This window comes from Acanthochromis polyacanthus, chromosome 19, assembly GCF_021347895.1.
Source record: "Acanthochromis polyacanthus isolate Apoly-LR-REF ecotype Palm Island chromosome 19, KAUST_Apoly_ChrSc, whole genome shotgun sequence".
Classification (NCBI taxonomy): Eukaryota; Metazoa; Chordata; class Actinopteri; family Pomacentridae; genus Acanthochromis; species Acanthochromis polyacanthus.
In genome coordinates this window covers 20,684,099-20,707,458 of record NC_067131.1, presented here as the reverse complement: position 1 = coordinate 20,707,458, position 23,360 = coordinate 20,684,099, and the positions used below count along the sequence as shown (strand labels likewise).

The 23,360-nt window shown below is 38.4% G+C and overlaps 1 protein-coding gene across 3 annotated transcripts; it reads left to right on the top strand.

The window, feature by feature from the left end:
• Positions 1–656: 656 nt before the first annotated feature.
• On the top strand, positions 657–21,831 carry fdxr (ferredoxin reductase). Of its 3 annotated transcripts, XM_022201480.2 has the most exons (12): positions 659–1,048; positions 1,976–2,079; positions 4,759–4,854; positions 10,382–10,504; positions 10,608–10,721; positions 10,876–10,977; positions 11,797–11,904; positions 15,819–15,903; positions 17,720–17,919; positions 18,018–18,189; positions 18,263–18,436; positions 21,336–21,831. In XM_022201480.2, exons 1-12 carry the CDS (start codon positions 985–987, stop codon positions 21,464–21,466), a joined length of 1,473 nt encoding a protein of 490 aa, XP_022057172.2. In that variant the 5' UTR covers positions 659–984; the 3' UTR covers positions 21,467–21,831. The 3 variants fall into 3 exon arrangements, with proteins under 3 accessions (XP_022057173.2, XP_022057172.2, XP_051795188.1); XM_022201481.2 differs by lacking the exon at positions 18,263–18,436 and having other exon boundaries at positions 657–1,048; XM_051939228.1 differs by lacking the exon at positions 10,876–10,977.
• The last annotated feature ends 1,529 nt before the right edge of the window (positions 21,832–23,360 follow it).

Sequence of the window (23,360 nt, the reverse complement as noted above, 5' to 3'; positions counted from 1 at the left end):
AGCAAACTCTTTGCTTTCAAATAGGGTCGACATCACATGACAAGCTGCTGTTCAAACATGGGAAGATGTATTTATTTGATAATGAAGTTTGCACTGGCTGCACTGACTTTCTGTTAAATATAGAATAAAATTTAAGGCCCCACTTACTTTGGTCTGGGTCCAAAATATAACAGAGATACACTACTGTTCAAAAGTTTGTCCATGAAAACTCACGCTTCAATTCATGTGCTAACAGAATTGCACAAGGGTTTTCTAATTATCAGTTAACTTTTCAACACCATTAGTCAACACAATATAGCATTAGAACACATGAATGATGGTTGCTGGAAATAGGCCTCTGTACCCCTATGTAGATATTCCATTAAAAACCAGCCATTTCCAGACAGAATAGCCATTTACCATATTAACAATGTCTAGACTGTATTTCTGGTTAATTTAATGTTATCTTCATTTTAAAAAATGATTTTGTTTCTAAAATAAGGACATATTTAAGCGAACCAAAACTTTTGAACTTTTCTGTATGTTTGCTTTGAGTGTGTAACCTGAATGTAGCATAAAGTGCTAACACAAGTAACTTTATTTGCTAGTCTGTGGAAGCTAATGCTAACGATGCACTTCAAGTGGAACCTTCGCACTGAATTGTCGGTTCTCCACGGACCGTTGTGATTGTACCACAGTGTGCAGCTTTGAAAACAGCCCATTATGATAGCGACACTGTAGCTGTGTGATAAAGTTCAAACGTGTTAAACAAATAAACGCAGCTCGGAGCGGCTAAATGCTGCAAGCTGTTAGCATTAGCTCTCCGGTGAGATAAAGAGTCTCCTCGGCTGTTCATCTCAGGCTGCTCACAGCTTAGTGTCAGCTCAGAGAAGAGGCAGCTATGCGGAGCTGGTCACCAAATACCAGGAAAACTACACAGAGGAAATAACTTTTTATTGATTTAAAGCCAAAAGCAGCTCGTCTGTTGCCGGAGGGAGGTTAAAGATGAGTGGCCATAAACTGCTGAAGCTGTGGAGTTCAGGAAGAAGCAGATGGAGACTCCACGAAGGTGAGACACCTGGGCGTATTAATGCTGCTGCAATTATGTCAACACTCACCAAATCCAATACGAAACTCTACTAATTTAACAGTTGTCTGAAATTTTAATTGACAAAATTACACACCAGCTGGAATTTAGGTTTGAACTTTAACAAACTGACCTCACTCTGCAATTCGGCTCATAAATAATACAATATATTGTCGTGGTTTCTCAGACATGCAGATGTTGAATAAACGTCCGGTGACACTGTTGCTTTAATATAGTATAATTTTTATTGTGAAAAAAACAAACAAACAAAAAACAGCATCGATCATGGTTTGCCTGAGGAGATTTCCAGAGCCGATACGGAATCTCACCCAGAACAAAGAAGTCAGGTCGCTTTTATACCTTCTGGTGAAGGATAGGATTACAACAAATTAAACAGATTCGTGTCTCAGATCATATACTTCAGTATTACTACCAGAGTCGGGCATTGAGTTGTACAGTATTAAAATGCATTATATTATATATAGTACTATGCTATATTATATGACTGGTGGGAGGAGAGGAACCTAGCCTCATATAATCACTTTATACTACAACTATAATTCACTATATAACTGTTACAGTCACTTTATGCAAACCTGGTTTACAAATGCACAGTGCACTTCATAACCACTGCTGCTGTCAGCTGAAGTCTACTTATTTATGTAGTCATTGTTTCAGTTTTTATACATTGTGTCGTTTGGTTAAGGAGGATCAGCAAAACAAGAATTTCATTGTACAGTGTAACTGCCTAGTTTCTGTGCGTGTGACAATACACCTTAAGAGTCTTGAATATTGCCTGTCAGAATTACATTACAGTGTCTCCCTGAACGGATTTACTACAAGTTCCTGTTTTTCTGTACCTCCTAAAAGGACATGCATCTCTGCTTTGTCCTCCCTCTGGTTCTGCAGGTATCAGCAGATGTGGAAAGGCTTGTTATTCATCCTGTATTCCAAAGGTGTGTATAGTTGGAAGCGGTCCAGCAGGTTTCTACACAGCACAGCATATAATCAAGGTATGTACTTTCTAATTTGTTATTGTAGAAGAACATGGGTGTTACAACCCTGCTGTCTAGGGTTGCATTAAATGTGGTTGATGTAGATAAATTGTCAGGTTTATGTAGTTCTATGTCAAAATTCTAACAGGCATTTTGATCTTGTGGTGGGTTCTCCAGAAATTCTTATCCTGTTGGGGCTGCATACAAAAACAAAACGCCATACTTGAATTTCAGGAATTCTGTTATTCAGCTGTAGTATAGATTGGCAAATTGTCAATATGAGGGTTAAGAAATGACATGGTTGTGTTTTGGTTGCTTTTTTACCATTGTGTTACTAAGTCTCTGATGTGGACAGACTAATACAAGTGTTCTTAACGTTTTGGGAATTTTGGTGACCACTTGTCACTCATAAACGTGGAGCTCTTGATTCAACAAATAATTGTTGGTTAGGGTCAGTGATAGAGACGCTGTCGAGCTCTCTTCACCGTCATGTTTTTCCTTTGCATATGCTTTTAACAATTAACTTGGCATACCAGCTGTTAGCAAAATCTAAATAAATCTAGTCAGATTTTAATAGCTTTTTCTCCAAATGTGGTCACTAAAATTAGATTTGAACGCTCAGACATAGAGGCAGACAAATGGGTGTGTCCTGTCTGATTAAATATGCAACACCAATACACGTTACATTCCAACTGTTAAAGCCTTTCAGTTCTGTTTTCAATATTCACCCACATGTTGCTCACATAAACAGACCCGCTCTAAGTAGAACAGGAAATAACTTGGGTGGTACGTTTTAGTCATGAGAGCACTACAGTTAAAACACACATAGACACAAGGTAGATATTTGTAGTGAATCATCAAAGAATAAAGCAGACATGGGCACACAAAAGCCAACAAATAAAGGAAAACGCATAATTTTTGAACTTACATCATTAATCACCATTTAAAAGTTCAACTGATGCATAATAATGATTGTAATATTTTAATTTGATACATCTTACTCAACTACAACTATAAACACAGCAAAATGCAAACTGAGCAAACTAGACCACCCGCCGTGCTTACATGTTCCTTCCCAGATCATTCCTGAAGTTTTTTTTTTTTTAATTTAATGTGTATTAGTAATTTTTGTCTCAGCAGCCCTGTGAGACTGCAAGTAGGAACAGTGCACAGATTTCTAAACATACACACCCCACACTTGCTTGTGGGCAGCTTTTCTACACCAACATATTACAGCAGGGTTCAGGTACATTGAAAAGACAGAGAATGCCAGACTTTTGTGCAAGATGAAGGTAAAGAGGCATCTTAAAGTATTTTAATGTTCCAAAAATAATGAATTTGATCCATCACTAGCAGTGTTCCTTGTCTTAATCAAACAAAAGTAGACTGGAGATGCATGTAATAATGCATGTGTATAGTCGATACCAGCTAAGTCACTATTAGGAAAGCTAAGCCAACTATCAGAGGAGCAAAAACTAAGTTTTAGTAAACGTGGAATATCAGTAGCATGCCGACATATATTATGATGTAAAGCATGTAAATTAATGTTGCTGCAGTGTTATCAGGGAGAAAGCCTCTGTCATGACTTTATGAATGAAAATATCAATGCTCAGTAGAATTTGTAGCTCTGCAGGCTCCTGTGAGGGTGAGTCAGTATGACATGAGTGCACCTGTGCACAAACACCCTGATGTTTCCCCAGAAAAAAACAGTTTTTGAACATTTCTGTGACGTTAGAAGTACATTTTTATTGTTCGTCTGTTCTGTAGAAATGCACAGCCCTTTGTTGTTGTTTTCCTGCCAATTTCCTGTGTATATCCTGCTGTGACTGTAAATGTAGATGACAAATATATTTATTAAAAGTGCCACTAAAAGCTCACCTGTGAAGACTGCCAGAAATGTATGCAAGCATTTTTTAATTACAAAATTAGAATCTAAATCTTCTCATGGAAGCCTTTTTCCAAATTTTAAACATTAATTACAACTACTAAAGTATATCTTTAATGTTATAGAAATTCTGAAAATCTGCATTTTTTCAAAACATTTCACCAAGTATCCGATTCTGTTGATACAAATCTGACATTTATAGCAAACCAGTATTATATATTATATTAAGTACTGGTAGACCTCCTATCCTTACAGTAGTGATGCGTTATGTGATGCAAATTCCCCATAGCAATGCAGTAACACACAGCAGCCTGTATATCTATAACAACAGTGCTGCTTTAATACATTGCTAATATCAAGCTTAACAAGCTTACAACACCAATGTTAACATAGAAAGTCAAGTTTACCCTAGCTCAGGATGGGTCTTTGGTGAGTGACAGTATGCACGGTCAGTGCATGTACAGTAAAGGCAATGAGTCTGTATTATCTTATTTGACAGAAATCAATGCATTCTCCTATTATTTCTGATAATTTGATAAACAGAAATGTCTATTATGCTTTAAGAAATGAAACCCCAATCAACAAAACTGGTTTAAAAGAAATATTCTCAGTTCTTATAATTATGGGGCTGGTAGTTTCCCTTTGGGTGCTGCCAAAATTTTCCTGTGTAAGAAAACCCCTATAAACCAACACCAGTGTTATCCTGTAATTATGTCACCTACAAAGAGACAGATTTTTCAGGTCATTATATATTTGAAACAGTTATAATCAAAGATTTCCATTTCATATTTTATGTTTGTTTTTCCTCGCAGGCTCGTCAAGATGTTGATGTGGACATTTATGAGAGGCTGCCTGTACCCTTTGGCCTTGTCCGGTTTGGAGTGGCCCCTGATCATCCAGAAGTCAAGGTGTGTGCTCATTGTGAGATGTCATGAGAATGATAATTATCTAAGACTGTCAGTCACATATTCCATTTTTTCTTATCTAAGAAAAAGCAGTTTATTTTTGTCTCAAGACTAATATCTTACCTGCCAGTTATAAGATAAAAGGCACTGTGTACCCGTCGGCTTTCAGAACAGTTGCATTATTGCGGAAAAGGAAACTCAGTCGACACCTCAGACAAACCTGTTCACTCAGTCTGTGGGAAAACATCCTGGCACCAACAATGGAAAATCAGTTACTTAATACAAGCATGTCAAATAGAAAGTCAACTCTACACTGGGAGATGTTTTGAATTGGAACAGACGTGGTCAAGTATGACATCAAAGCGTAAACAACAAAAGGTGTTTCATCACATGTGGTGATGGGAGTTGTGTGATGTGGTTATGCTTTTGTGTGTCAGTGTATATTTTTGCTTAAAAGCTCGGAAAATTTGCACATTAGAGTCATTCCATGTCAATTCAACAAATGCTTGTTGCACCACTTTCTCAGATCCTCCCAAAATTTTTTTTGGGCTTTATTTGGGTAATTTTATGAACAAATGCAAAGTATTATGGTTATAAACATACAGTATAAGCAGTAATGATCTAATCTAATACCCATAGTCAGTCCAAACTTAATCCTCGCCTATGATTTTAGGGTTTTAAACTACTAAAAAAAGCAATTTATACTCCTTTTACATGGTCAGAATTTTTTCCCCTTCCAAAACTTTTACCCTTCTGGTGAGAAAAGTATAGAAATGAATGAAAATAAAAAAATACTGGACTGTGGAATTTCCCAAAATATCCTTATTATTTCATGGGCGACTTTATTTTGGGTTTTTCATGCCTCTATTTTAGGACTTATTCTTGTGAAAAGACATTGAAAGAATGAATTTTCTTCTTTACTAATGAAAGTTGCATAAGGTAAAAGTTTTAAAACATTAAAATAAAGCTTATTTATTGATTTATAGGCTGTTGAACTCAGGTGTAGACCCAAAATAGCCTAACTTTAGGCATTAAAAAGTGCATGTGGGATACATGGTACGCGGTTCAAATTTTTTTTGGAGGAACTAGTATGTGTGAAGTATGTGTGAACTTACTTTCATATTTGTTTCTTGTGCCAAAGATGAGCAACTGCTGAATCAATTTACTATACATTTTGATCCTCGTTTTTGTTTTTAGGAACCATTTACATGACCAACTAAAGATGAAAGATGAATCTGAAGCATCAGCATCGTAGTATAAGTTACAAAGGGCATATCTGAAGTTAATTATTATATAGACATTGTTTTTTCTTTCATACAGTAACTGAATAAGAAGAAATGGCATCACTCCCAGACTGCATTCTCAGGACAGCCTCGGTATCGTATTTGACTTATCAGCTGAATTTGAAGATTTGCAAGTGAAATTCATGCACCCAAAAGGTCCCAGCAAGAAGTTCACATGGCCTAGAAAGGATGACGTAGTGTGGGTGCCTACAGCCCACATCCTCTGTCCAATCACTGCTCCTTCAACACGCCGTGGTGGACAGTACCACATATCTGGTGCAGATGATGGCCTGATTTCAGAGAAATTCAAGCAGTTCAAAGGACAGAAATAGTGGTGTGATAAGTTGGGGACAAATTACATGTTTTACATGGGACCTAAGGCAATATAACTCATTTTAACTGCAATATATTAGTTAGAATTCCTAAAAAAACGCCTATAAAACATAGTGCATTTCTTGGTTAAATTGGCCATGAAGGATTCAAGAAACAATGTTGATACTTCAGATATCAATTATTCGGATGTTTATTGTTATACAGACAAAGTTTCATGTTTCTACTCCATGTCCCACATTGGTTTCTGTGCCAATATATGTATGGTGTTTTTCAGTCTGTTTCATAAATAGGCATCGTTTTGAGGTCTAAGGAGACTAGCTAGCTCTTGGATATTTTTAGGTTAGAGAGAACTTTTAAGGTACTTTGAGATTTTTATAACATATGAACCTTGTTACTTATTAAAATTTGTGAAAAAAATGCCTAAATTCTTGAAAAATGCCATTTTCGCCAAATTTTTAAATTGCCCTGTACCACAGAGAAATGGGTATATTCATTCCAAATTTTTTTTTCCTGCTCTATTGTTAAGGTGTTTGAACCCTTCAGATCACTTGTAAGTCTATATCATCAGTCAGTTCCCAGTATTATCTTCCTAAATCAAGCCTTTCTACCTAACATATCAATTTCCGAGTGGAAAAATAGGGATTTAAATATTTTATAACTTAGCAAATAGCAATCATATGATGTTAAAACTTTGCAAGTAATCTATTCTTATGTTGGGATAGTTAAAAAAAAAGTTTGGAGATGATCAGAGGAGGTCATGCAACAAAATTTCCTCAGATTTGTTGAAATGAGATGGAATGACTCATTACTAGTAATGTGCAAGGTTAAAAATAACTAAAATAGTCCATTTTCAAAATAGTTACAGAATGATTTCCTCAATCAACGACATCATTACAACCCTATTCAGCACAGTGCTTGAGTCATAACGTGATTAGCCTAGCTTAGCATAAAGACTATGAGCAGGTGGGACACAGTTAGCCAAGTGAAAAAACAAAACCTCTACATCTTCTAAACTCACTTCTTGAACAACTCTTTGTTTTAGGTGTCTCGACAAGCAGCAGCAGTTTGTTCATTCAAAACATCACTCCTAGCCACAGCACCTTCCACCAGATATGGTTAGCACAAGTTTAAGTAGGCAACACCTTGATTTTTTGCTGACGCGAGTGTGAACAATTGAGATATACATGTTCATAAGTGTGGTTTCTAGATACTAACAGGTGTGCTTTTTCCCTTTTGAACTGAGCAAGACAAGCCGTTTCAGTCTCCCTCTGGTATTACTGCTAAGCTAGGCTAACTGGTAGCTAACTTTAGCTTCACAGATTACAAAGTGTCATAATCACTTGATGGATCTGTTGGCAAGTTTTCTACTAGAAATTAGTTTGCATGGTAAAGAAAAAAAGGTCATTACACTTAGCAGTGAATTATTGTGTATTCATATCATTTAAGTCAAAAGTTACGGCTTTCTTCACCATTTTCAAAATAGTTTTTATTTTTGAGGCTGATGCCCTTCTGTAAAAAATCATCCAAAACATTTTAGAATATTTATTCATGGTGTTCATTCAATGTCAGCTAAACTTAACTATTTGTAAAATTAAGAAGGAAACTGACGTGCACAGATCATTCAGAAACGTCCTTACACACGTGGACAAAATTGTTGGTACCCCTCAGTTAAAGAAGGAAAAACCCACAATTCTCACTGAAATCACTTGAAACTCACAAAAGTAACAATAAATAAAAATTTATTGAAAATTAAATAATCAAAATCAGCCATCACTTTTGAATTGTTGATTAACATAATTATTTAAAAAAACAAACTAATGAAACAGGCCTGGACAAAAATGATGGTACCTCTATAAAAGATTGAAAACTATTTGACCAGAGTGACATGATTAACTCAGGTGTGTCATTTAATTGACATCACAGGTGTTTCCAAACTCATAATCAGTCAGTCTGCCTATTTAAAGGGAGACAAGTAGTCACCCTTCTGTTTGGTGAAAAGGTGTGTACCACACTGAACATGGACAACAGAAAGCAAAGGAGAGAATTGTCCCAGGACATCCGAAAAAAAATTATAGACAAACATCTTAAAGGTAAAGGCTATAAGACCATCTCTAAACAGCTTGAAGTTCCTGTGACAACAGTGGCTCATATTATTCAGAAGTTCAAGACCCACGGGACAGTAGCCAACCTCCCTGGACGTGGCCGCAAGAGGAAAATTGATGACAAATTGAAGAGACGGATCGTTGGAATTGTATCCAAAGAGCCCAGAGCAACCTCCAAAGAAATTAAAGGTGAACTCCAAGGCCAAGGTACATCAGTGTCAGATCGCACCATTCGTCGTTGTTTGAGCCAAAGTGGACTTCATGGGAGACGACCAAGGAGGACACCACTGCTGAAAAAAACTCATAAAAAAGCCAGACTGGAATTTGCAAAAATGCATGTTGACAAGCCACAAAGCTTCTGGGAGAATGTCCTTTGGACAGATGAGACCAAACTGGAGCTTTTTGGTAAGGCACATCAACTCTATGTTCATAGACTCAAAAACCAAGCATACGAAGAAAAGAACACTGTCCCTACGGTGAAACATGGAGGAGGCTCAGTAATGTTTTGGGGCTACTTTGCTGCATCTGGCACAGGGTGTCTTGAAAGTGTGCAAGGTACGATGAAATCTGAAGACTATCAAGGCATTCTGGAGAGAAATGTGCTGCCTCGTGTCAGAAAGCTTGGTCTCAGTCGCAGGTCATGGGTCTTCCAACAGGACAACGATCCAAAACACACAGCCAAAAACACCCAAGAATGGCTGAGAGAAAAGCGTTGGACTATTCTAAAGTGGCCTTCTATGAGCCCAGATCTGAATCCCATTGAACATATGTGGAAGGAGCTGAAACATGCCATTTGGAGAAGACACCCATCAAACCTGAGACAACTGGAGCTGTTTGCTCATGAGGAGTGGGCCAAAATACCTGTTGACAGCTGCAGAACGCTCATTGACAAATACAGAAATCGTTTAATTGCAGTGATTGCCTCAAAAGGTTGTGCAACAAAATATTAAGTTATGGGTACCATCATTTTTGTCCAGCCCTATTTCATTAGTTTGTTTTTTTAAATAATTATGTTAATCAACAATTCAAAAGTGATGGCTGATTTTGATTATTTAATTTTCAATAAATTTTTATTTATTGTTACTTTTGTGAGTTTCAAGTGATTTCAGTGAGAATTGTGGGTTTTTCCTTCTTTAACTGAGGGGTACCAACAATTTTGTCCACGTGTGTATAAGCTCAGAACTTGCCTTTGAATAGATAGGTTTATACATTTTCTTCAGTAATTCAGTGACAGTTGTCTACACACTTTTAGAAATAGTGCAAACAGGAACTGCTCATGACCATAGTAACTGCCATACTTTTATTACTCCGCCAAGGAACACAGCAGAGTTATGTGACGATCGGTGTATGTTTGTTTGTCTATTTGCAAAATTACTCAAAAATGGATTTGGATGAAATTTTCAGGAAAAGTCAGAAATGACACAAGGACCACCTCTTTAGATTTTGGCAGTGATGTGGCTTGTAGTCTGGATCTACGGATTTGTTTAAGATTGCTTTATCATTGCAAGATCGTAGCACTGCGTCACTGTAACTATGACAACAAGTGAACACTACATCAGCTGCCTGCTGATGATCACATGATTGCGATCCTACTACAAATCCAACACTGCAATCTTATCAGTCGGAAATTATACGACTGAGCGGCTTTGGTGGAGTACTGCGTTCTGAGTGCTTTTCTTGTTGGTGTATTTGTCATCTGCAAGTGATGAGAATTCTATCACTAGTGTTCCTATAGCAAACTGATGCTGCCACATACTATACGTTATTGCATACAATACAATTTTTCATAATAATTCTGATCTTTTTCCTCAGAATGTCATCAACACATTCACACAGACAGCCAAACATTCACGCTGTAGTTTCTATGGCAATGTGAACGTGGGTAAAGATGTGAGCGTTGACGAGCTGCAACAAGCCTACCATGCTGTCGTACTGGTAAGGACGACATGGAAACCTGCTGCTGCATCTGTACAGTCAAATCACTTTCAAACAGAAATGCAAAATGATTTATGTGTATTTTTTGTACATTTTATGACAGAGTTATGGTGCAGAGGGAAACAGGAGTATGGGAGTGCCAGGGGAAGACTTGGCCGGGGTGTACTCTGCCAAAGACTTTGTGGGCTGGTACAATGGGCTGCCTAACTGTCGAGAGGTATGCTTTTCATAGGCCTCACAAGACAATGTTTCCTGTAAATGAAAATTAGCATACCGCAGGTGAAAGATCATTATGTCAGTCTTCTTTTGCTTTTGTTTTCACACCCTGTTTTGGTCCTTTATCTTCAATTTACGTGTCTCTCTTATCTCAGCTGAGTCCAGACTTGAGTTGTGAAACAGCAGTGATCCTAGGTCAAGGTAACGTGGCCTTGGATGTAGCAAGAATTCTGCTATCTCCCATTGACAGTCTGAAGGTGAGGAACACAGAGATTAGGTTAGGTTAAAAATATAGCAGAGATCCAAGATATATGAGAACACAGATGCATTCCAGTATATTTATACGATAAAATCATTGTTGTTTGGATATAGTTTTGAGGAAAAAACATGCTTTAACATGCTGCTTTAACAAACAGATGCATTTTTCACAATTTAAGCCAGCATCGAGCAGCAATGTTATGTCTATGATTACTTCTGCATTTAACTAAAATAAGGACCGTGAACTGAGGCCGAACGTTCCAACAAAAGTTAGCGAGCAGATCTTGATTTCCGTTTTCAAGGACAAGAATGAACTATGATACTTTACATATGGAGTACTTGTGTGGAAGCTATGAACTCAACGTGAACTTGTTTTTTAAAAGCGATGTATCTGCTCTGTCAGTTTATATAAACATATTTTCATGCCTGAAGAACCAAGAACTCAGAAGTAAATGATAAAGATCTATGATGACATCTGGCACTTAATACACATCATACTGTTATGGTAGTGTCGCAACATGAAATGTTTTGTTTGGACTAAAAAGAAGAGCAACTGCTCTGTGAAGTGAGGAAGTGAGTGACATCAACAGAACCTTCACTGTGGCACCTGGAAATGTAAGAAAACGTAGTGTAGTGAAAGCACATTTTTATATTAAATACTAAAACTTCACATAATTGTGCACATGTGGCACCAGGAATAACAGAATATAAAGACAGAAATCACCTTAAATAGACACAACTTCTGCATAACAAATCCACTTCTTTTTTTATTGCAAAAATTGTAATTTAAACAATGTCTTTTTTTTTTTTTTTTGCAGAAAACTGACATCACCCAGCCGGCCCTGGAGGCTCTGGCAGAGAGCCAAGTCTGCAGGGTACTGATAGTCGGGAGGAGAGGCCCGATGCAGATAGCCTGCACCATCAAGGTGTGTATCCAAAGACAGAGATGAGATATTTTAACCTTTAAAGAGAAAAAAAATATCCTTCACCTCTGTCACCCTAATAACCCAAACTTTGACTGGTTTCAAAATGGATGGTATTTAACAATGGATACTGACTGTGATTTTTGGCTGAACTGTCAAAGGTTAGGTCAGTTTTGTCATGTTTGCTAAAACTACTACGTGGAATTTCAGTGGCATTTCACTTTTAACCATTAGTCTACTACTAACGAACAGTTTGTAGTTTTTATTTTTAGCCCTTGATTTCAACTGTTCGTACATTAGTTCTGGCTAATTGTTTCAATTAGCCATTCCAATCAGTTACTTTTAACTAATTATTTTTACTTTTAATAAGCTAGTTCTGGCTAATTTTAACTGTTTATCCATCACTTCTAGCTACCTACTATAATGTTTTAAGCTAATTTTAGCTATTTTTGTTTATTATTTTTTATCTAATTGTTAAAGTATCTATTCATTATGTTTATCTAAGTATTTAGCAATTTTTCTATTATTTTCAACTAGTTTTAACTTTTTATCCCTTACTTTTAGCTAATTATTTAAATATTTATTCATTCCTTGTAGCTATTTATCCATTGCCGTTAGCTAAGTTTGACTTTTTATCTATTATTTCTCCAGCTAATTAATTATTTTAGCTAATTTTAGCTATTTATCTATTACTTTTAGCAAATCATTTTAACTGTTTATATGTTAGTTTTGAGTAATTATTTAACTGTTTATTCATTACTTTTAACTGACTAGTTGTAGAAAATTCTCAAATTTATCCGTCACTTTTAGGTAATGACTTTAGCTATATATGCAATGTTTTGGAATGGTCATTTCAAATTTCGATCCACTAATTATTATTTTTTATCTATTACAGTTAGCTAATTATTTAGATACTTATCCATTCCTTGTAGCTCTTCATTTAGATATTTATCCATGACTTTTAGCTATTTATTTAGATATTTATCAATGACTTTCAGCTAATTATTTAATTATCTATTTTCTTAACTAATATGAGCTATTTATCTATTGCTTTAGCTGATCATGGGGGAATTATTTAACTGTTTATTCATTCCTTTTGGCTGATTATTTGTGAAATGATTTCATATTTATCCTTCGCTCTTAGATAATGATTTTGTTATTGTGTTTGAAATATATTGGAATGAGTATTTCAAATGTCCATGTTCAATCTAACTATACATCCATTAGCTGTACCCACTACACTCGTGGGGGGCTTGATCCTATCAACACAGACGATTTGATGACATGCGGGGTACACCAGTCAATAACGGATATATAAAAACAGAACTGCCCACACCTGCAGGCAGTTTAAAGTCACAATTTAACATGAAGTACATAGAGCACCTAGAAAAAGGCGACAGAGTAACCCAGGTCCTTCTTGGTATGAGGTAATGGTGCTAATCACTGAACCACTGTTGTAATTATTTCAACTCCTCTGCTTTTCTTGTCAACAAATTTTCATACAGTCGTGATGATGACATGTGACTTTATACTTTCACCACTTAGGTTAGTGGTTAGTGTGTACAGTGCAGTGGATCATTGTATTTGGCAGTTTCTTTTTAGCGACAACAAACTAGATCAACATCACACCAGTTGCTCCAGTTTTGCCACATTGCCCCCTATAACTACAGAAGTACTTCATGCGGTACCTGATTGAAAAATAGAGTTGACAATGTCAAGTTATTTCTCTACAGCCTGCTCTTTCTAACTTGAAAAGGAAGCTTTGTTTTAAAGGTCCGGGGTCATGCAGGAATTCCCTCAGGCCAGGCAGTCTTTTTCCATTTTTTTTCTTCTTTGTATTAGAATTAAAAAAAGTTTCAGTTCATGTAGTTATGGCTGCTTATCGGTCACTCAGGTGAAAAACCTTAACACAAAAGCACATGTGTAAACAACAAGCCAACAAAATAAAACATGCAAATAATATAGCATTTCACTGTGTTAAATGCACTAATTTCATTTTAAATAAAGATAATCAGCTTGGCAAAAATATTATACATCCTACAATCCAAGCATACGCACACACAACTTCCAAACAGTAATCAATTAACATTTAAATTTATATCTGCGCATAAACTCCGTCAATCTGACTCAATCCATCCACAGCGCATAACAAGAACTGCAGGACAAAACCACACATCCATTCATTCAAAGACAGACGCCGCGCACCACACAAACATTTAAGCACTCACGAAAACAATCAGAAACATAACACATATGGAATAAATTTCCTATCATAATTCAAGAGCATTTTAAATTGATTTGAGGGCAGCATTTATCGATTTCATTCTCAGATTTCGTGATATTGTCTCTCAGAACTCTGCTCTCGCGCTCAAATTTGCTCTGCGTGTGCTCAAACTGTGTCCTCGCACTCGGTTATGATGCTGCTCGCACAGATTTCTTGCGCTCAAACTCAAAATTCTTCCTCTTGTTCTCACGGAAGTTCTGCTCACGGATCTCTGCTCCACTCTCGGATTTTTTGTGTATCAATGCTGTCAATCAATAGAAGGCCGGCTACCTTTGACCAATCACATCATCCCTGTTTGTATACGGGTGCGTTCGCTGTTTTTCCGAGGAGCGTCGCATACGGGCAGGCACTCTTTCAACAGGTTTTATCCACTCCCTACCTCCAGGGCTGTAATAAATGTGATTTCTTTTATTTTTTTGACCATTGTTGGAATAAAATATCTTTCAATACATACAACAGCGTCCGAGCTTCTCATTAAAATGGCTATATTGTATAATAATAGCGGCATCGAACACTGCTCTTTGAGGTGTGCTGGTGGAGAAAACAATGTCACCATCCTGAAGCTAGCAGGACAGCAGTTGGCTTGCTAAAATGGACCAGTGTTGTGCAATTTTCACACTCCCCGGAAAAATCTGACTCCCCCTTCGCGTGAATGCACGCGACTTGGGTCTTTTATAGGCCACCAGTCGATTCAGAGTGACGTTCTGGAACCTGGCGCCCTCTTGTGCTGCAATGAAAATATCCCTCAAAGCATCCTCATGCTCTACCACAGACATTGTGCCTTTGGAAAGGATTACCTCCCACTGTGGCCTCCTGGAGGATCGACTTTGAAAGGTCTTTGAAACCCTCAGGAACTTCTTTGCTGCTCTCCACAGAAGTGCCACTGACTTGGTGAGTTTTCCAAGACTGCTTGAATCATTTGACATCCACAAGAGTCTTGATAGCAGACCCTGCAGGCGGTCTCCTTGGCTCTGATTGGGACAGCTCATCCTTGTGGCCTTGCTCCTTTGCCCTAGACCTTGTCACAGCAACGACGAAAGCTCTCCTCTGCAACTTATTTACATTTTCTCTGGCAGTAGATGCTATTTCCTTAGCTGACTTAATTGGCCACTTACTCACCGGCCACTTTAAAAACTCTGGCCCTTGCTGCCATTCTGAGTCTTCTCTCTGTCCTCAGGGCTCGCTCCTCTGGTAATGGCATCCGCAATATTTTGTGGACCGGGAATCCACCACCACTCTTCAACCCTCGTGTTGGTCTGGATCTGCCCAATTCTGTTGGAAAAGAATGTTTGAAAGCCATAACACTCCCGGTGAATAGACCCAAGTATGGTTTGACTGTCAACAAAGTGAAACCACGTGCCAACTTGGACCCTGCTATGCATTAAGAAATACCTCTTCATCCATGAAGCGATGACCGCTAAATTATGTAACGTGTCTGCTCATGTAGTTTCTCAGGCGTTGCACTCTGTCAACAGTTGCAGTAGTAAGCATAGTTTTACCAGAGCTGATAGAAACAATTCCAAAACTAAGATAATATGATCCAACTAGTAATAAACTGATCAAAGTCATACACTTAGAGATTATTTTAAACAATGTTTTAATGCATTAATCCCTGTGTTCCCTTTGTCTACAGGAGCTCAGAGAAATGGTGAACCTGCCAGGCACCAGACCTGAGATGGTAGCGACTGATTTTGAGGGAGTTGCAGAGGCTCTTAAAGGTAACAGACAAAATTATGTTTCTTGTAGTATTTTTCATGCTTTCTTGCTGTTGTTTCACCCATCTGCTCCAGTGGTGGGCCGGGTAGATGTAAAACTTGGCTTTAAGGCCTATGAATTTGCTTATTTTACATTTTGAGTTGATTTAGTAAAATGTGTTTTTTCTCACAAGAAGTGTCTGGCTAATGCAGAGACTGTTGAAAATGTCACAAGGAAACAAGAATGTATGTTGTGGTTACCAACTGAAACGTACCCTGTTGAGACCTTTCGCTGTATTACTTTGAGGTGAATGGAAACTGCAAACCAGTCAAGATCGCTGCTGCCTGGAAATCAAAAAGTCTTCTGCTGGTGTAAGATACTGCAGATCAGGAAAAGAGTTTAAGCGTTTTGCAACACTATGCACAATCTATTTGACCTTCTGACAGGTCCTTGTCCTTGCTAGAGAAATGTCATAGAGTTGATAGATGGTGCAGAGCATGTTCAGACTTATAGCAGTGTCCTTGCTCTTAGTCCGAGTTATTATAAAAACCTTGATCTCATGTCTATTGTAAGTGATAAGCAGTAAGTGAAGGATGTTTTTTTTTTAAACTGATGGTTAGTATCTGTATATATCAGTGCTGCTAAACTTGCATTGCAGTGGTGACAAGTTTGTGGTCACAGCAGCACACCAAAAACACAGTGCTGTTACAGGAAATTTCTGAAGACCAGCAACTTTAAATATTTTTATGTGAACTGTGTTACTGTGTAGGCACTTTTGCATGTGATTACCATCACTTTGTTTGTGCACATCTTCTGTTTTTCTATTTTTGTTAGAATGATTTTCTTTCAAATTTGAATGTGCATGCAAGCATTAAAGTGTAGTACTTCAACTTGTGTAGTTAGTATCTATGAATTTTAGTTATATTTTGTTCAATACATATTAGTTTGGTCTTAATCAAAGATCACTGAAGAAAAATTTTGTTGAATATATATGTACATGCATACACGACCATTCGAAAGTTTGGGGTCACTTAGAAATGTCTGTAAATTATGTGGGCACATCAAGACAGGATGAAACTTATGAAATATCAATATGTAAAACAAAATATAATGTTATAAAATAATAATTCAGGAAAAACAGGATTGCAACTTGTAGGAACAATTTCTCAAATAAGAATACAAATAAAATATTAAAACTAGTTATAGCAGCCAAAAGCCTTTGAAAACATATACACAGTTTGGGGTCACTTACAAATGTCCTTATTTTTGAAAGAAAAGCATTTTTTCCAATGAAGATGTCATTAAATGAATCAGAAATATATCAGAGAAGAAACTAGACATTGTTAATGAGATAAACAACTATTCTAGCTGAAAATGGCTGATTTTTATTGGAATATCTACATAGGGGTACAGAGGAACATTTCCAGCAACCACCACTCCTGTGTACTAATGCTACATTGTGTTAGCTAATGGTGTTAAAAGGCTAACTGATGATTAGAAAACCCTTGTGCAATTATGTTAGCACATGAATAAAAGTGTGAGTTTTGATTGAAAACATGAAATTGTCTGGGTGACCCCCAAACTTTTAAACAGTAGTGTAGGTAGATTGTTAGCTAAGGGGGTAATTACTTTTTTCACATAGGGAAAGGTGGGGTTGGACAGAATCTTTACTTCAATAAATGAAATCCTCATTTAAAACTTGCATTTTGTGTTTTCGCGAAAAACGAAACTAATATTGAAATTAGTTTAATGGTCTGAAACATCTAAATACTTTTTCAAAGCACTGTATATGAAAGCAAAGCAGACAGATTTTAAGCAGAAGTGTCTCTGCGGTGTCAGATGTGCCGAGGCCCAGGAAGCGTCTGACTGAGCTGATGCTGAAGACAGCCCTAGAGAAACCGGGAGAGAAAGAGCAGGAAAGACGGAACAAGGCGTCTCGCGTCTGGGGCTTCCGATTCTTCCGGAGCCCCATCGAAGTCCTGGCCGACCCCAGCCAGAACAAAATAGCGGGCATCCGACTGGCAGTCAACAAGCTGGAGGTGAGCAGGACTTTAAAGTTCATGAAGTGCCTGTGTGTGTCAGCACATGCAGCTGCTTAACATGTCGTCCTGGGTAACATTGTCTGCCTTTCTACCAGGGTTCAGGTGAGGGAGCCCAGGCTGTGCTTACTGGAGAAGAGGAGGACGTGCCCTGCGGTCTTGTCGTGAGCAGTATTGGCTACAAGAGCCTCTCCATCGATCCGTCAGTGCCGTTTGACTCCCACAAAGCCATCGTCCCAAACATCATGGGCCGCGTTCAGCAAGCTGCAGGTATTCAGTAATTGCCACAGAGGACGTTTTCACATTAACAGGAATTATGCAGTGAATCCGTCTTTCCTTGTAGGTCTATATTGTAGCGGCTGGCTGAAAACAGGCCCCACAGGTGTGATAGCCACCACCATGAACAACAGCTTTGACACTGCACGATCTCTAATGGAGGACATGGACTCAGGAATGTTGGATTTATCTGCTGCCAAGCCTGGTTCACAAAGCATTAGTGTACTGCTGGAAAAGAGAGGTACTTTATTCACATTACTTTATTGGCTGTTTTGCAACCTCTTTCCAAGCCCTGTTACCTAAACGATAATCTAAGATAATGGAGCCAATTACATTTGCATCTTTCAAACCTCCTTGTGATTTGTGCATTGCTGTCTGTTGATAATTGAGCATGGACTAATGCTTTATAGTCATAGCTATCAAACTGTATGAGGCAGGATCAAAAAAATCTGACAGACTCATCTGGCACAAGAAATTAAAACAAACCCAAACTTCTCTTACCAAAATTTGCAGACTCTGGGGCCAAAAGGGGCAAACTGGACATCTGCCATACCGGGCACTGTCCCGGTGGGCCGGTGTCTAGTTGGGGCTGGTCAACGTGTTCCCTCGGACCTGTAATCAGTAAATTGTAACAGGATTTTAAATTTCATGGGTCGCTTCTATTATTCGGGTGCAGCTTTTCCAGTGTTTACAGCGTTGGTGTTTAGCTCAGGAAACACAGACCAATTACGTACGAGTTCAGACATCCCAACTGATGCTACTCAGCCAATGAAGTTTCTACATTGCAGATACTAAACACAAAACTCTGCATTCAGAAAACAGTCGAGAGCCAAAAGATAGACAAAACAGAAAGACAAAAAACCCGACACCGAGAAGAAAGTAGCCCTACACATGCTGACTATGTTTGACCAAACATGCAGCTGCGAGGCAGCTTTCTCTACTATAAACATAATCAAAACTAAATATGGTTCCAGACTTACCAATGAGCTCCAAATGTGTTTGAGAATGGCCCAGACAGCATTCAGGCCACAACTAAAAACACTGGCAGGGCAAGCTACAGCTCAGTTCTCCCATTAAACAGCAGGTGATATAAAAAAGTGCAAAACTGTTCAATTGTTTACATTAGTTGAGATTTAGGTATTGTTAAATATGTATACAAGTTGGTTCAGGTTGTTCAGCCATGATTTTGTGAAATTCTGCACTTTATTTTAAGATGTACAGTTGTATCAACAGTTATTTATTAATAAATGTTGTCAAAAGGTTTTTTAACTGTACTGAATGTATTTGATTTGACGGTCAGTTATTGATTCCATGCAGATGATAATAAAACTGCTAGGTTACATCAACATATATCACACTAATTGAAGTTCGATAATATGATGTTCCAGACCTTTGCTTTAATATATTTTCTCTGACTGGACCTCTCTGAATTTTAGTTGAGTGCCCCTGCTCTACTGGATTCCAAATTTTTTTCCAACTTGTCAACAAGTTTGTATAGGTCTCTAAAGATGTTTTTGAATTTTTGTTTTGAAAATCCAACCTTTCAGTCAGTTTTTGTCTTTGCATTCAAAAATTAGTCCTTGATTCAGTCAACTGATATTGTTGTGGGCCGGTCTGGGCCAAAAATGCCAGGGCTGATTTTTTTTTGCCCCAGCCCACGCCTGCCTGGGCCTAACAGTTTACATTTGTTGTTGGTAAGTTATTTAAATTTTCAAATCACTTATGTAAATTGTCTGATTTTGGTGGTGTTAGAAGCTGGTTTGAAATAAATATGATCAATCAATCAATCAATCAATCAGTCAATCAAATTACTAGAGAGACATGCAACAACAAAAAACCTACAGATAGTTACATGATGTAAAACACTGTCTGCAATATATCTAGTCATTGTCTGGACACAGATGTTTCATAGTCTGTCCATAGCCGCAAACTCCGTTTTCTGATTTTTATTTGAAAGGTAAACTACAACACAGTCTAACAGACAGACACGTTTGGATTAAATGTGGCCACTAAATTTACATATTTTCCCTTTTATAACATCTTTTTTCCCTCCACATATCATTGCTGTAACTATCAAGAAGTTAGTCTGCAATATTATTCAACAGTTTGTAGTGAAAAGGAAGTTGCATACTCACTTTGACTCTTGCTTTGCCTGGAAAATCCAGACTGACTTTATTTATGTATTAATATCAATACAAATAAAGACAGTCTGGCATTGTGATGACAGGAGACGATTTCAAAAAGGAGGGGCTAACGAATGCAGCTTGAACGAGAAAGAACCAATCAGCGTAACACGGATGTGACGCGCAAACAAATCGACCTTGTAGTCCATGTAGTCCAAACAACAATGGCATGCAGCCGAGAAAGCGTCGCGGTAAATGATTACTGCCGTTTTTGTCGCAAAAATCTGCGAATACATGGGGTACTCTCAAGTACAACACTTATTTTTGAAAAGGCTACGCAACAAAAGACTCCTTCCGAACGATTAGCGGTGTTAGGAATAACTTTAAATCGGAGCCAAACCAAGTCGGTGCGTATGTGTAAAAGTTGATTAAATTTACTCGCACGTTTGGAACGGGATTTTCCTCTGTACAAACAATGGCAAGAAGGCGAAAGTAACGACCCATCCACTGCCTCCTCATCGTCGGAAACGTCAAGTGAAAAGAGGCAACGACTAACGCCATCCAAAACGCCAAGAGACCACAAAAAGATTCGCTTTGGCCCCTCCTCCTCGTCCTCCTCCTCCTCCGGCATCATCTTTATGGGTAATCCAGGCGCTGAAGATGACGCAGCATTAACTCCCGCCTCCCGTGCTATAATTGGTCGTACCAAACTGTACCGGGAGGGAAACGCGATTCAATTCGCACAATGCAAAACTGACTCTCCTGTATCTCCTAACATGGAGATAGGCGATTACATGGAGATTCAGTATTTTTCTTATTGTTGGTTAATTGCAAATTTCTTGGAAATTAAGAATATATAGCTCCAGATCTTACTGGTTTAACACGATCTGATTGCGCTTCTAAGGATCAATCTGCGGTACCAGTGTGGTTGTTTTTGTAACATTTCCTTTCTTTGAATGAGCGTGTGTGCTTTCTTAATGCCACAGCCAAATGTGGTTTGTATTTTCTCATCTGCAGGAGTAAAACCAGTAACTTTCTCAGACTGGGAGAAGATTGACAATGTGGAGATGACAAGGGGTGAGGCCAGTGGAAAACCCAGAGAAAAACTGCTGAATGTGGAGGAAATGCTGCAGGTGGCTCGGACATGACTGAATGCAACAAAGGATTTCTATTTGAACACTAACTGTTGCAATATTAAAATAGCAGCACTGATACAATATCGGTGGGGACCTCATTGACACTCAACAATGGGAACAGAGAATTGAATGGCAATTACTCATACACACAGTACACATTAACATCTAGTAAGGACTGTCAGTTTTTACCTTGTTCAACAGTATCAATTCAAAGCACTGAAAGACTGAGACCTGTTGCACTTAAAAACAGAAATCTGTTGGATGCCATTCCTATAGAATTTGTGCACTGTATGTCTGTTAATAAAAACTGGTCACTGAAACATTTTTACATTTAACATGACATTTGCCATAATTAAAGTCTTTCGTGCAAAATGAAATGACTTATCTTGATTCACATTCAGTTTCATTGATGGAACCCAACCACAGTACAATCGTAATTTCTCCAATAACTCTGTTCATGTACTGTGCCCATCACACCTCAGGAGTAATCACTGAAGCAGTCCGACCTGTTGGCAGCTGCCGTTTGTCCATGTTAGGAAGGTTAAAGAAACTAGCCATGTAGCCAACTGGTGCTGCTCTGAAGTATGAAAGGAGATACAACCAGTCCATCTATCAACCTGCACACATGGAAACCATGAATTACCCTTAAGATGACAAGCTGTAGCAAGTCTTGATTTGTTATGCTTGATTTAAATACACTGCTCAAAAAAATTAAAGGAACACTTTTTAATCTTAGTATTGCATCAAATCAGTCAAACATGTGGGATACTGATCTGGTCAAGTAAGTAACAGATGTGGTTTTTAGTCAGTTTCAGCTGCTTTGGTGTTCATAAAATTAACAGATGCACTAGAGGGGTAACAATGAGACAACCCCCAAAACAGGAATGAGTTTACAGGTGAAGGCCACTGACATTTTTTTCCTTCCTAATGTTGTCTGACTGTTTTTCACTAGTTTTGCATTTGGCTAGGGTAAGTGTCACTTCTGGTAGCATGAGGCTGTCAGGATTGGTGGGAGTGGAGAACCCAGGTGCAGACAAAGACAAAAACTGAAGGTATAATTAAAGGATTTATTTTCGCAGAACTGAAAGCAAAACTCAGGTGGAAAAACTCAGGAGGAAGACTCACCAAGACAAAGACCACAGGAAGACTGACAGAGGAGACAAAAACTAAACTAGGCACGGACAAACGGCCAGACTAAAAGGTAGACAAAGCTAAACAAGACAAAGGCAACAGGAACACTAGAGACTACATCAGGGGAACAAACAACTAACTAAAGAACAAAACTAGAACCTTACAAATAATGAGTCCAGTGGGGGTAATCTGGAGAGGGGATGAAAGATGACGAAAATCCAATAACTGAAAGTCCAGCGGAGGAGGGTTGTGAAGAATAACTGCATGTATTGTCCAACTATGCACCAGCAAAGACTGAGGGGAAATGGCAGAGCTTAAGTAACAGGGAAGGGGACCAGGTGAATTGAGTGGAGCTGATTGCAACAGGTGAGGGTGATGAGCTAATGAGAGAACCAGGGGATGAGCGAGTGGAAAAGGGACAGGGTGAAAACACAGCCAGAGGGAGACAGAGACAAGCCAAAAAACACACTAAAGGCAACAACAAAAATGCACACAGACAAGCAACAAACAGAAGGAACAAAACAGGCCGCAAGAGGGCCGAATCCTGACAGAGGCGATACCTGGACCCTACAGAGGTTCCACAGGCAGTGCAACTCCTCCAGGATGGCACATCAATGCGTGCCATTGCCAGAAGGTTTGCTGTGTCTCCCAGCACATTCTCAAGTGCATGGAGGAGATTCCAGGAGGCAGGCAGTTAGTCTGGGAGAGCTTGACAGGGCTGTCGAATGTCCTCAACCGATCAGCAGGACAGGTATCTGCTTCTTTGTGCAAGGAG